Source organism: Bos indicus x Bos taurus, chromosome 13, assembly GCF_003369695.1.
Source record: "Bos indicus x Bos taurus breed Angus x Brahman F1 hybrid chromosome 13, Bos_hybrid_MaternalHap_v2.0, whole genome shotgun sequence".
NCBI classification, from domain to species: domain Eukaryota; kingdom Metazoa; phylum Chordata; class Mammalia; order Artiodactyla; family Bovidae; genus Bos; species Bos indicus x Bos taurus.
This window is the reverse complement of record NC_040088.1, coordinates 24,445,396-24,459,567: the sequence shown is the minus strand read 5'-3', so window position 1 is coordinate 24,459,567 and position 14,172 is coordinate 24,445,396. Positions and strand designations below refer to the sequence as shown.

General features: G+C 49.8%; 1 protein-coding gene across 1 annotated transcript in view; it reads left to right on the top strand.

Moving 5' to 3' along the window:
• BMP7 (bone morphogenetic protein 7) overlaps positions 1–2,416 on the top strand; it is an 86,949-nt gene extending 84,533 nt beyond the window's left edge. The window contains exon 7 of the mRNA XM_027558980.1: positions 378–2,416. Coding sequence (XP_027414781.1) covers positions 378–527 — 150 coding nt within the window. The 3' untranslated portion in view covers positions 528–2,416. The remainder of the gene's footprint in view (positions 1–377) is intronic.
• The last annotated feature ends 11,756 nt before the right edge of the window (positions 2,417–14,172 follow it).

Genomic DNA, 14,172 nt, shown 5'->3' with positions numbered 1-14,172 from the left:
CAGAGACATTTTTAGTTGTCACAGTTGAGGGGTGGGGGTGGAATGCCTCTGACTTCTAGAAGTGGAGCCCAGGGATGCTGTCAAACATCCTGGAATGTCAAAGAGGACAGCCTCATGAGGGAGAATGACCCGGCCCCCAGTATCTTCCTAGCTGTATGCCATGTGACCCTGTATGCTCTGGTTCTCTCATCTGTAAATCCAGGATAACCCTGGAACTGAGTTAGTTAGCCATCAAGTGCTTAGAACTGGGAGTGCCCAGTGAGTGTGACCAGTGGGGATTCTGTCCAAGCAGTACCTGTTCCGTACAGGAATACGGAGGCCAGGGAGGAGTGACTCTCCAGGTCTCACCACCACCACCGTTTTCGGGTGTGTTTCAGGTGCACTTCATCAACCCGGAAACAGTGCCCAAGCCTTGCTGTGCTCCGACTCAGCTCAATGCCATCTCTGTGCTCTACTTCGATGACAGCTCCAACGTCATCCTGAAGAAGTACCGAAACATGGTTGTCCGGGCTTGTGGCTGCCACTAGCTCTTCCCGGAAGTCACACGCTTTCGAGTCACGTTTTTCTGGATCCTGGGTCTCTCACCGTCCAGCACCTCCCACCTCTTGGGCGAGGAGCCAGCAGACCACCTGCATTTTGTGAGGCCTTCCCATTCCCTCTCCCCAACTATAATGCTGTAGGAGTGTTAAGGAATTTGAGAGGCAGATGGCTTTTGATCCGATTTTCATCAGCATCCTACGGACAAGATCCTACAAGCTGCTGCAGGCAAAACCTAACAGGAAAAATATATATATATCAAGAAAAATTGCTGGGCCCCGATCACTGGCTGTGAAGTCTCAGCCGTGCACCAACTCGTTCCCAGGGGTAATTACGACACCCTTCAGCCCGGCCACCAGCAGTGGGAGGAAGGGGGTGTGGCCAGGGGTGGGCATGCTCTTGTTTGTGTGAGAGGAAGATGAATGCAGAAGTCCCTGTAATAAATGTCACAATAAAACGAATGAATGAAAATGGTTAGGATGGTACAGATATATTTTCCTAAACAATTTATCCCCATTTCTTGGTTTACTCTGATTTCATAAACAGAAGCTGTAGCTGGCAGAGGGAGTGGAGGCCCCCTTTCTGTGCCATTCCAGTTTCATTCTGAGGCTTGCCCAGGCCCACTGTTTATGTAGGCTCACCCCAATGCCAAGATTTGTCCAGTGAAGGAGAGGGAAAATTTATCCTTGGAGTTGGGAGTGTGTTGACCTTGAAGGATAAATAGGTTCCATCGTTCAGCCAGGTGCCTGGTGGCAGAAATTAAGATAAGTGTGTGAAGTACTGGCAGACACTTGGAATTGGTTTTCCAACTCTCCCCCCAGTAGGAAGTCAGTGAGAGGTGGCAGTTGGAGGAAAAAAGCAGTCAGGACAAAACTTGCAGCTCAATCCTGAGTTAGGGCCACCATAGCTCTATTTTAAGAAGCACACTAGCTCTTAACGGGTGGATGGGCAGGAGGGTCATCCATCCCCCAAGCAGACTCCTCTATTGGCCGTTGATAGCAGCATCCTAGAGTCTGGGCTCTGATGAGGGCCTCTGTAGTCACCGATTTTCATTCGCAGACCCCTACGGGAGGACCCTGCAAAAGAATCAGCCCCTGGAAGCAAGGGAAAGGTGACACAGTGGGAGGTCTGCTGGGAGCAGGATGTGCAGATATGCATCTCAAATGGAAGGCTGAGGAAGCTGTCTTGAGAGTGTCCTGACTGGAAGGTACCGTTTCTGACATGGCCCTCGGCACATGCCTCTCTCACCTTAGCCAGAAGGTCCCCAGCCTCCAGCTGCACCATGGGCCCTGGAGACCACCAGGCTGTCTGTGAACAAAAAACAGGGTTATCCAGGTGACGCCTGCAGCCCCTTGGATCTGGTCTAGTGAAGAACTGTCTCTCCATGTTGATTAAGTTAGTTCCTGGAAACACGGGGCCCTGTTTTAATTTTCTTTTATTTTTTCTTCTTCAGTAGCTTGGGCTGCAGCCTTCACTCTGCCTGGTCAGTGGGGAAGAGTCGCTGTTTTTGTTACATTTTGTTTTGTCTGTTGACAGATCTGGGGATTTGGCGAGATTCCCTCTTGCTGCAAGCTTTCACACCACGTACACCCCTAGCATCATTTGTACACTGAAACCTGTAAATAGCTGTTACAAAACAAAGAAATTATTTATGTCATCTGAAGCTCATTTTAGACCCTCTCCAATCCCTTGTTCAGGACAACAAGCTTGCTTTCCTCCAACCTGTTTATTTTCTTATTTAAGACTATTTATTAAATGGTCAGACTGATGTACCTTCAGCCATTGCATAGAGCAGTCCTCAGAGAAAATGCTGTATATAGACAAAATAAAAAGGGTTTTGACTTTGCAATAAAAGGAGACATTTGGTTCTGGTTTTGGGCCTGTGTATGTCTGTGTTGTTTTTTCTCTCGATGCCTGGATATTGGAGTTCTCTTGGTCTGCTGAGAACTCTTTGCCTTAGCCTCCACCATTAACACGCTGTTTATCATCCAGGCCTGGGGGAGAAAGGGACGCTCATCAGTATTCGGTACAGCTGTGCGGGGCTCCGGGCAGGAGAGATGGAACCAAACAACAAATGTGAATTTGGTAGGCTTGACTACAAAGATCCTTGATTGAATTACAGTGCAGCTGTCAGCAGCTGTTTCAAAGAGGCAGGGGGTAAATTAGCTATGTTTACTGCTAACATAGTTGAAAGATTTAGTCATCCCAATAAAACAGAGGCAAAGAAAGAAAAAGAAATAGTAATGGGGGTGGGGGAGTGTACACCCAAAACTTTAAAGCGGCGCAGGCCCCAGAGCCCAGCACTGTCCAGTGCAAATTATTTCAGTGGTTTGGGGGCTGCTGTTGGCTCCCGGCTTGAGCCATGGATGGCCCCCAGCGGGCCTGGCGAAGGCAGCCAGGGGCCTGCTGAGCACGCAGCAGCCCGCAGCCATGCGGTGTGGAGCAGCCGCTCGGGTCCCTTTCCGCTTTGAAGTGCATGCTGAGGTCACCTGATGGATGTTAGAATCTGGGCCCATTCCCTGGCCCGGCTGCCTGCTCTTTCCCTGTTGCCTCAAATGAAGCAGCCGCTCCTAACAAGTTCCAGCCCCTGGTTTCCAAACCTTCTTGTCATTGTCCCGATGCGTGATCCAGCTTTTGTTCTGCTTCCAGGCTGGAGACCAGAGCCGCACACCAGAGGGCCAGATGCGGCCTGCAGACGTGTCTTATTCCTCCTGCGTGCATGGTGTTTATACATTTTTAAAAAGTGAATTCGTTGCCAACACGTTTTTGAAAATCAGAAGGCTGGGGTGAAAAAAAATCTCAAATTCTGGCTTCTGAGCAGTTGGCAGATCTGGCCTCTCCCAGGCCCTGTTCTTGCGTGGCGGCTCCGACTGGAGCCCAAGCGCAGTATAGCCGCAGTCTTCACTGCTCCCTGTTGTCTAGCTCAGGAAGGTGCAAACATCAGCTGCTGTTTTTAAAAGTGTAGGTTATCTGTTGATGTGTGCCCATGTCTCTATTAAGAGTAGGAAAGTAAAAGCTGGACTGAGGGCTTCTCTGATGGTCCAGTGGTTAAGAATCCGCCTGCCAATGCTGAGGACATCGATTTGATCCCCGGTCCAAGAAGATTCCATATGTCATGGGGCAACTAAGCCCGTGCCCCACAACCCAGGAACTGCAACTACTGAGACTTTGGGCCACAACTACTGAAGCCCGTGCACCCTGGAGCCCCTGCTTTGCAAATGAAGCCACCTCAGTGAGAAGCCCTTGCACTGCAACTGGAGAGTAGCTGTCACTTGCTGCAACTAGAGAAAGCCCATGCAGCAAGTAAGACTCAGTGGAGCCAAAATTAAATAAATAAGTAATTTTTTAAAAAGCTGGACTGAATGAGCCACACTTCACGGGGAAGAGGACAAGCCTTTGCTCCTCTCTGGCTCACTTTCCCCATAGACTGCCAGTTGGATCCCTACAGGCAGGTGTGTCTGGCTGAAGTGCCGCAGGTGACATCATCTTTGGCTTGCACCTTACTCCCTCCTGGTTCCCACCTCTCTTGCTCTTTGTCACCTTGAAGCCTCATCTCCTCGTGCCACTCACTGAGCACCTGTGTCAGGGACCATGGCTCCCACCACTTGGCGTGATATTGTCAGTGTCCATTCTAAGAGGGCACAAAGAGGTGAAGGTGTTTACTCAACGTCACCAGATAATAATTGCTTGGACCCAACACCTAGGCTTGACCCTATGTTTATCTTACAGCCTCCTAGGTCTGTTTGTGAAATGTGGGGAAGCCTGGCCCCCAGCCCTAACTCTCCAAATGACCTTCCCCAGTTCCCTGCATCTGTCTCTGAATGCACGCTGAGTTCCTGGACCACAAGCTCAGGTTTTGGGTCTCCTTTCCACTTCCAAGTGGCTTGAGGGACTTCATCTGTGAATATGATGATGAACCTTTAGCTTCCCTGCTGGCTGGGCCCAATAGCCCCACCTGCTATACAGTATAGCTTACCTGACCTGATTTCTGCTTTGTTACCTAATGATGACAATATGTGGACCTCGCTGGGAGGCTGGGAGGGTTAGCAGTGGTTATGGGGCCATGTGCTCAGAAAATTCTCACTTGTACATGTTGAGTCCTTCCCTCTCTTCATGTCTTTTGGAGAAGTTGAATGTATCCGTTTCCCAAGGCTGCCATCACAAAGGATGATAGAGATGTGTCCTCACCGTTGTGAAATGTGTTCTCACTGTTCTGAAAGGTTGTAAGTGTCAGCCAGGTGTCAGCAGGGCCGCACTCCCTGAGATGCTTCAGGGAAGGCACCTGCTGTGTTTCTTGCCACTTCAGTGGCTGCTGACATCCTTGGCTCGTGGCTGCACCTCTCCAGTCTCTGCCACTGTCTTCACATGGCTTCTCCAAGTTTCTGCGTCCTTCCTTCCTTTGTGTGTCTCTTAGAAGGACACTTGTCACTGGGTTTAGGATTCACCCACATAATCCAGGATGATCTCACCTTGAGATCCTTAGTTACGTCTGCAAAGACCTTTCTTCCAAGTCAGGTCACATTCCAATATCCTAGGGATTGGGATGCAGATGTGTCTTTTGAGGGGACCACCATTCAGCCCTCATCATGAAGCTGCCTGTCCCTCTCCTGAGACCTTGACCTGCTTTCCTGCTGCAGAATTTGGGCATCCTGGCCGACCTCCGTGGTCCTCACTGTGCCCCCAGCTGCCGTGAGTGCTGCTGTGCGAGCCCTGCAGCTCCTTCCTTGCCCCACGACTGGAAGGGTGTTGTCGGAGCCCAGCCCAGCTTCCCCCACCCATTCCAAGCCTTCACCCAGGCATGCTGGACCCAGATGCAGCACAGGGGAAAGGCTGGTCAGCTGTGGAGTGGAGGGAAGACTATAAACAAAAATGTCCACACCACAGTTCCCTTTGCAGGCACAAAGGTGTCTCTGAGGGCAGCACAGGCATCCTTTTTGGCCAGAAGCCTTCATTCGCTCACTCACTAGTTCCTTGTGTGTCCTCTGGAGTTACAGGAGCAAAGCACAGCCTCTGCTTAGGGAAGCATGTGTCCTCCGGGGCCACAGGAAACCAATAGTGTCTGGCACCACAGCGTGGCCACCTGGGCTTCTTCCTCCAAACAAAATAACACAGGTTTTCCATTATGACTGTGTTGGTATCAAGATGAATATAAATCAGGCTGCATCATATTTTTATCTTCTCCTTAAAAAATATTAAAGTATTTTTTGTAGGCACCTAAGAGTACTGTGGGTAGCGAGCATAGTGTCTGGTGTGCCTCCCATTCAGTGGTAATAATGAGCAGCGGCTTCCTGGTTGCTCAGTGGTAAAGAGTCTGCCTGCAATGCAGGAGATGCATGTTCGATCCCTGAGTCGGGAAGATCCCCTGGAGAAGGAAATGGCAAATCACTGCAGTATTCTTGCCTGGGAAATCCTATGGACAGAGGAGCCTGGTGGACTACAGTCCCTGGGGTCACAAAGAGTCAGACAGGACTCAGCAACTAAAAACAACAATGATGAGCAAGGGAAGGGAGGGTGGTGTCGGCGGCCAGGCTCTCAGAAAGGGTGGTCAGGGAAAGGCGATGGGGTCACCAGGGGAAAGAGCATTTTTGCCTGAAGAATTAGCGTGTGCAAATGTCCTGAGGAAGGACTTGTTTGCCAGGCTAGAGGAACAGCCAGGAAGCCAGAGCAGAGTGAGTCAGGCAGCAATGAAGGCAGCAAGATAAAGGCTTTGAAAACCGCAAACGGGCCTTGCGACAGGGTCATGGAACATGCTGAGAGCAAGAGAGGACGCGATAGGAAGACCAGGACAGGGGCTTGGATGAAGCAATACGGGAGGGCTTCCAAGAGAAAGTGGCATTTTAATCTTTCCTGCCCCAGGTGATCCTCTTCTGCTCCTCATATGCAGAGGTGGAAGTGGGGTGAGCACTCAGACCTCTCTATCTTACTTTTGAGATGGAAGTAGCATCTGGTCAAGGTGACACACAGAGGCAGCTGAGAACAGGCTCTCTCACCACCCCTGGGAGAAGACCTTGGCTGCCTTCTTACCAATGTTTATTTGAGAAGGGGTGAATTCTCATTACACAGAGGGCGTGTGTTCTGGGCAGAGGGGCCTGGAGTCAGCACCAGCTCAAAGTCCAGCTCCCTTATTTAATCAGCTGCAGGGTCTTCCCCCTCGGGCAACCTCCCCTGCCCTCTCCCAGGACCCAGGCCTTCTCGGAGCCCCAGGTTGGAGGCCATCCATCTTTTCCAGGGATGTTCACAGTGACCTCTTCCAGACACGGTGTCCTCTGCCTGTGGATCGGGTCCTCCTGGCTCACGTCCCTCCAGGATTCTGGCACCGGCCTCTCTTGGGCTTAGATTTGAGGAAATAAAAATAGAAGGGGAAAAACACAGAGCTCTCCAAAGTCTCTGGAGTCATGACAGCTGTTTGGACAGAGGCGAAGTGCACCTGGGCCAGGCGGGCAGTGCCTTATTCCCTGGCGCTGGGTCCTTCCAACCCGCCCCATCTTGGCCACGGCTCTCTGGTGGCAGAGGAGGTAGCCGAGTGGAGCCAGGTCTCAAGCCCCCCACTCCATGGAATGCAGGCCCGGGGCTGGTCCTGCCTCAGGGCTGCGAGAATGGCAGCGTGGCCACAGTCATGTCCTAGCAGCGGTGGCCAGTGCTGTAAGACTGTATCAGCTGCCCCCAGGGAGGGCATGTGGCCTGGGTGGCAGCCCGGGGCTCTGAGTGCTTCCATGTTGCTCAGGGTCCCCAGGCTTCCGTAGCTGGCCCCATGTCCAGTGGACAGAACGAGAACTTAGGAGTACTGCCCAGGGTCTGATTCACCCTCTGCCACTGTCATTGTTCAACGAAGACGTTTGGGACATCTGTGCATCTGTTGACAACTCTCTCCAGCCCTCCTCCTCCCCTCTTCCAGGGACCCTGTGGTTACGTTGGGGCTCACCCACACAACCTAGGAAATCTCCCCATCTCAACATCCTCTATCCTTTGCAAGGAGGGACATAATAAAAGATAAATATTTGGATTTGGTCTCTGGTTCCTGGCACACAGCTTGTAAGAGGCTTGGAATTTCCTGAGTGATGGGAAGAATAGGAAGTTTAGGTTTTTCATAACTGGCTCCTTTCAGCCCTACCTGAGTTTATGCAAATGAGCTAGTTAGACTGAGCAGAGGAAAGGACCCTGTGATTGGGGGGTTGGAACTCTCAGCCCCGGCCCTGACCTGGAGGAGGGGCTGGAGAGCTTTCAGGTGAGTGAGTGCATGGGGGTGCTGGAAAGGTGGCAACTCAGGAGGCCTGGGGGCCGCGTGCTCCTTCCCCGCCATCTCCTTGTCCTGAGCATCTCTTTCCCATGGTTGACCCTGAGCTGTATCCTTTATAATAAATTGGTAATAGTAAGTAAAGCACCTTGCTGAGTTCTGTAGCCCAGTGGTCCCGAAACTTTTTGGCGCTAGGGGCCAGCTTTGTGGAAGACAGGTTTTCCATGGACTGAGGTGTGTTATGGTTTCAGGATGATTCAACCACCTTACATTTATTGTGACTTTATTTCTAATCTAATGCTGCCATTGACCTGACAGGAGGTACCAGTCTGTGGGCCGGAGACTGGGGACCCCTGCAAAAGCTATTCCAGCAAATTATTGAACCCAAAGAGGGGCTGTGGGAACCCCTGATTTATAGAAGTGCAGGTGACAACCTGGGGTTTCCGATTGGTGCCTGAATCTTTAAACTCTGGGGTCTGTGCTCTCTCTGGGGAGATAGTGTTGGAATTGAATTGAATTGTTGATATCCAGAGATTTGGACAATAAAGAAGCCTGAGCGCTGAAGAATTGATGCTTTTGAATTGTGGTGCTGGAGAAGACTCGAGAGACAATTGGACAGCAAGAAGATCAAATCAGTCAATCCTAAAGGAAATCAACCCTGAATATTCATTGGAAGGACTGATGCTGAAACTGAAGCTCCAATACTTTGGCCACCTGATGCGAAGAGCCAGCTCATTGGAAAAGACTGATGCTGGGAAAGATTGAGGGCAGGAGGAGAGGGAGATAATAGAGGATGAGATGGTTGGATGGCATCACTGGCTCAATGGACATGAGTTTGAGCAAACTCCGGGAGATGCTGAAGGACAGGGAAGCCTGGCATGCTGCAGTCCATGGAGTCACAAAAAGTTGGACACGACAGTGACTGAACAACAAGAGGTTTGGAGAACTGGTTGATGTGGAGAGAAACCGCTCCAGCCCTCCATACATTTGGTGTCAGAAGTATTGTGAGGGAAAGTAATTGATACAAACCAACTTATGTCACACCTTCTACAAGGTGATACATTTGCGTCTTCCAGGGCTTAGGGCCTGGCCATCTTTGGGGGGGTATCATCAGCCTCCTGTAACCCCTGCTAGCTGCCCCTCCCCTCACACACTCCACTTCAGGTGCCCCACACCACTTGCCAGTCTCCACATGCCAAGTGTGCACTCCTGCCTCGGGGTCTTTGCACTGGCTGTGCCTGCTCCCCACCACCCACCCCCGACCCCACCCTGCCACCCAGCCATGAAAGCTGTTCCTCCAGACAGCTGCAGGCAGTTGCCTAAGCTCCTTCAGGTCTTTGTCCCAAATCAGCTTGCCTGCTAGCCTCCTCTGATGCCTGTGGGTGACTTACAGTCTCTGCCCTGGCCCTCCCTGTCTTTTTTCCTGCTTGCTTTCTCTCTGTAAAGCTCATCACCACCTGACGAACTGAATGCTTCCCTTATTTATGTGGCTGTTGTCCATCTTGGTCTCTAGGTTGCTGCGGTGTCCTCCATGCCCAACCCAAGGTTTGACACACAGCAGAGCTTCCTTGACGTGGTTTGGTGAATAAATGTCTTTAATGTTGTTAACAGGCTGCGAATCAGGAGACTTGGGTTCTGTTCCTGGTAGGAGAGGGCTTTAACCCTAGCCCCTGGGGCCTGGCAGTTCAGATCAAGATTAGATTGGGGGCTGTCTGTCAGCTCCACCTGATCGTCCTCTTTGGCATTTGGGTCACAATTTGGGATCATCTGTGAGATGTTTTCTCAGGAGTGCCCAGGAGCATGTGTTAATGGAGCATTGAAAGTGACTCTCTGATTTTCAAGTTTCTTCCTCTCTTCCTGCTCTGGGAAAGGAAGGGACTGGGGGAGATTAAGAAGGATGACTCTGACCTCAGATCCGTCTTCTTCCAAACTCACGTCATTATTTAATGCCATGAGCTGACTAACAGACTAAATAATTTCCAAGAAAAGCTTGTGCGTGTGTGTGGGGTGGGAGTGAGGGACAGTGGGGGGTGAAGGTGGGGTTGAGATGTTGTCACAACTTGCTCAGAGGCCCATGTCCTTGTCCTTGATGCTTGCGTGTGCATGTCCAACTTATTGAAGTTATAGAAATGCTGAATAAAAATGGTTTGGATAGCTAAAGCCAACAGAGAAACTACATATCTGAGCTCTGACCCTTCTAACTGAATCCAGATCTGATCAACTTTAGGATGTTTTAGCAGAAATCATCTTAGGCCTTTTGTCCAGCCCTGAGTTTGGAAGCAATGACTTTGCCCCTCCACCTGGCAACCCACTTGGCCTGTGGGTAGGGGGTGGGGCCATCCAGGGGCAGATGGAGAGTTGCTCTAAGCAAATGTCTTTCCCAAGTGTCTTTGGGTAGAATGACTTTCCAGCTCAGCGGAGCCTCTCCAGCCCTTCACACAAGCACTGGTCTTTGTTCCATTCTTGTTCTGCGTGTTAATGAAGGCAAGGATGACAGATGACCCGGGCCTCCATCCCAGCCTGTCCTTCTGAGTGGTCCCTAAAATAATACCATTAGTGGGGCCAAGCGGAGGCTCCTTATCTTGAGGGGCCTGGTGATAACCCTGAGTGGGGCTTCTCAGATGCCCAGGGCCGAGACAGGGTAGCGGCCGTGACCTTGATGGGGTCTTTGCTTCCTGGGGGCCCAGTGACATTCCAGGGGTATAAATAGTCTGGCGGGCTGGAGGCCTGCGTGTGCAGGCATGACATTGGCAGAGTCTGTCGTGCCTGGTCTGTGACACCCACAGAAAGTCACGTGTGTATAGAGACCTGCCACAGCTCCTGCCCAGATATCCTCAACCAGACAGGGCCTGTGAGTGCCAGGGACACAGGATGGACTCACCCAGGTGGCATTTCTTCCCAGCCTTTGCTCAGCTGTGACCTCCCGTCCCTACTATTGGTTGTAGGGTGCTCACCATCAATGTCATTCCTTAAGCCTTTCTCTGGCTGCCTATGACTCATCCTCAGAATGCTCCTTTGGTTAACAGTGATTATTCCTGATCCCAGATTTGAAAATAAAGAACTGCGTACGGGAAAAGGTGAAACATCACCCACCTATTCCATGCTCTCCTCTCCCTGGATATAAACACTGCACACACTTCCGTGCCTCTGTTCTGTGGACAGATGCCTGACCAGTTCTTTCAACATCCAGCCCTTACAAGGACTGCTTCAGCTTCAGCTCTGCCTCTGCACCAGACACTGTTCTGGAAACAGAGCACAGAGCAGGAGGAAGACAGACAGCCTCCTCTTCTCCCGCGCTCAATAGGCGAGGAGGCAAAGCAGAGACAACACAATCAACCAATGGAAACAGACAAGCGAGTGACAACCCACCAGCCAGAGAAAGCACCCCCCAGAGAGATAATGACGGGGTCCATAGAGAATTCATGGGGCTGTGATGGTGACATTTCAGTTGAGATGGGATAATTGGGGGGGGGGGGGTCACTCTCAGCCTGGTCCCCACAACCCTTGGACAAGGGGAACATGATCAAGATTACGCTCATGTAGTTATTTTCAGTTTTCTACTGGAGTATGATAGCTATGCAGGATAGTCACAATATGAACCAAAAGTGAGTCTCTGCACCCAAAATCAATCAAGCCATAGGATCATGATCCTTAGAGGTGCCCTTCACATCATCACCCCACCTCGCAGAGTAATCATTGCCTGAAACGCTCACTCCATGGGTTGGTTTTGCCAGTTTTGGAAAGTTATTCAAACAAAATAGTATAATACTTGTTCCACAACACTGGCCTCTTTTTCTCAACATTATGACCCATCTTGCTGTGCTTAGTAGCAGTTTGTTTCATTTTCGTGGCTATATAATATTGAATTGTGTGACCAGCCATCCTGCTGTTGATGGGAATTTGGTAGTTTCCAGTTTCTGTTTAATTAGAAAATGCTGCTGTGAACGCTCTTAACTCTGGTGGGTCTCCCACTAGGAACAGACTAGCAGAGCTGGGTCACAGGATCTGTGAATCCTCTGCTCTGGCTGATTCTGCCAGGTGACTGAAGCTACGTTCTCCCCACCAATGGGTAAGAATCCCATTTTTTGGACACTCTCACCAATATTTGATATATCTTTTTTTTTCCTTTTACGTATGCTGATGAGCTATTCTATTGAATTTTGAATTTGGTATTTTGAATTAATTTTGAATGGATTTAAAATTAATTTGAACTAATATTTAATTCAAAATTAATTTTAATTAATTTTTTGAGAGGGATTCACAATCACACAAAAGTATCTAATGTCCTGCTCACTGACTGCTCTAAAGGAGCAAATGCAATCATTCAGGCTAGAGTTCACTTTGCTCAGTGGGTCCCATCCATCCCATTGGGAAGCCTGGCGGGTCTGTTGTGAACACTGGTTCCACCAGGACAGCTGTGGGAAGGAGAGTGATGTATTTATTGACTTAGGATTTATAGATGGACTGCTTCCCAAAAAAAGGTTTGCTGGGAAGCTTAACAAAAAACTTACATGCACGAAAAATAGGAAGATTTAAAATAAAATTGGAGTAAGAAGGTTTTTTTAATATTAAAAAAAAAGGTAGTGACATTAACAGAGGCAGACACCCGGCATGGGCTGACACAAACGTTTGAGGGGCTGCCTTGTGGGATCTGAGAGATGCCGACCCCAAGAAGGGCAGGGCAGAGAGACAGAAAACCTGGGCTCTTGCAGGGGTGACCAACCGGCCCAGCGTGCCTGGGAGAGACAGCTTTCCCTGGAGTGTGGATACTTCTGGGCTAAAACTACAAACGTCCCAAATTGGGTTGCATAGCCATCCTAGCCTTTGGTGACGTCACTTGAGCTGCGGAATCCAGCTGTGCTTGAAAGTAGACCACACAGCCACCACCCCCTGTTTTGCAGATGTATACAAAATCAATTCCTTTTCTTCCTTTTCTTATCCATAGAAAACTCTCCTTTTATTACTTATTAAATTTAGCTTCTGTTAGTGCAGAGGTAAATAAAGAGCTAAACTATAATACCAGATTTATAATAAAGATCAGCTGTGACCTACCCACCTCTTCAGCACTGGCTCTTACCTGCAGTGGGGATACAGATGAATTGAATACTCATCACGTTGAATTTTATTGTTATGGGGACATGGGCACCTTAAATCTGGACATTAGTGCCTTCTAGAAGAAACTACTCTTTCTTTTCACTCTTTCAGCTCTTTATTCTCATATATGAAAGTGTCAGTCACTCAGTCGTGTCTGACTCTTTGCGACCCCATGGACTGTAGCCCGCCAAGGCTCCTCTGCCCATGGAATTCTCAGGCAAGAAAACTGGAGTGGGTTGCCGTTCCCTTCTCCAGGGGATCTTCCCAACCCAGAGATCAAACCCAGGTCTCCTACATTACAAGCAGATTCTTTACCATCTGAGTCATATCTTTATTTAAAACTTATTTTTACCTTTTTAACACAGTTTATGGACGGAGCAAAGAAAAATGTATGTTCAGTTCCCTGGGTTCACCAGGAATAGGGTGACAAAATCATTCTGCTTTGGCCAGGACTTTCTTGGTTTTAAAACTGGAAGTCCTACATCCCAGGAAATCCCTGAATCCTGGAAAAACTGTCTTTCTCCAGCTGCAGCTTTGAAGTCTTATTCACCCTGTCAATTGTCTGAATTCACCTAAGTTTGATGTTCCCTGAATGGCCACTGAAAGTGCTCTGGCTTGTCCAGACGGTGGTCTTCACGGCCTCAGAGGATGACGCAGACTGAATCACTCATATCACAGACAGTCACAAGTGTCTGGAGAAGTCCCTGTATTTCTGGAAACCCCAAAGATAAACGGCAGGCATGACTATCATTACTGAAATTGCTGGCTGTGGCGGAGACGTGCAGGTCCAGTGGCCTCCCGGAGGCTCAGCCCCCGCCTGCACAACCTCTGTAATTACGAGAGAGCATTTTAAATTGTTCCAGTCCAAACAAGACCTGGAAATGCAGAAAGCAGGCTGGTCATTAGGGCTGGAGAGGAACAGTCTCCATGGAAGAGCTTGGAAGGGCTTACTCACAACCTAGCAGAGCTGGAAGTGATGTTCTCACTGTCTCTAGGGCAACAGCCTGTGTAAGACAGAAGGGGAGTCAGCAGGTCTTCCTCTGCACCCCAGTCTCATCCCTGGGCACTGACACAGGGAAGGTGCCTTTTTGTCTGGTCACTACTACTCTGTAAGTTGCTTCTTCCCTGGTGGCTCAGCAATAAAGAATCCACCTGCCATGCAGGAGACGCAGGAGATGTGGGTTCAATCCCTGGGTGGGGAAGATCCCTTGGAGAGGGGCATAGCAACCCACTCCAGTATTCTTGCCTGGAGAGTTCCATGGACAGAAGAGCCTGGCAGGCTACAGGGTCATAAGGAGTCCGACATG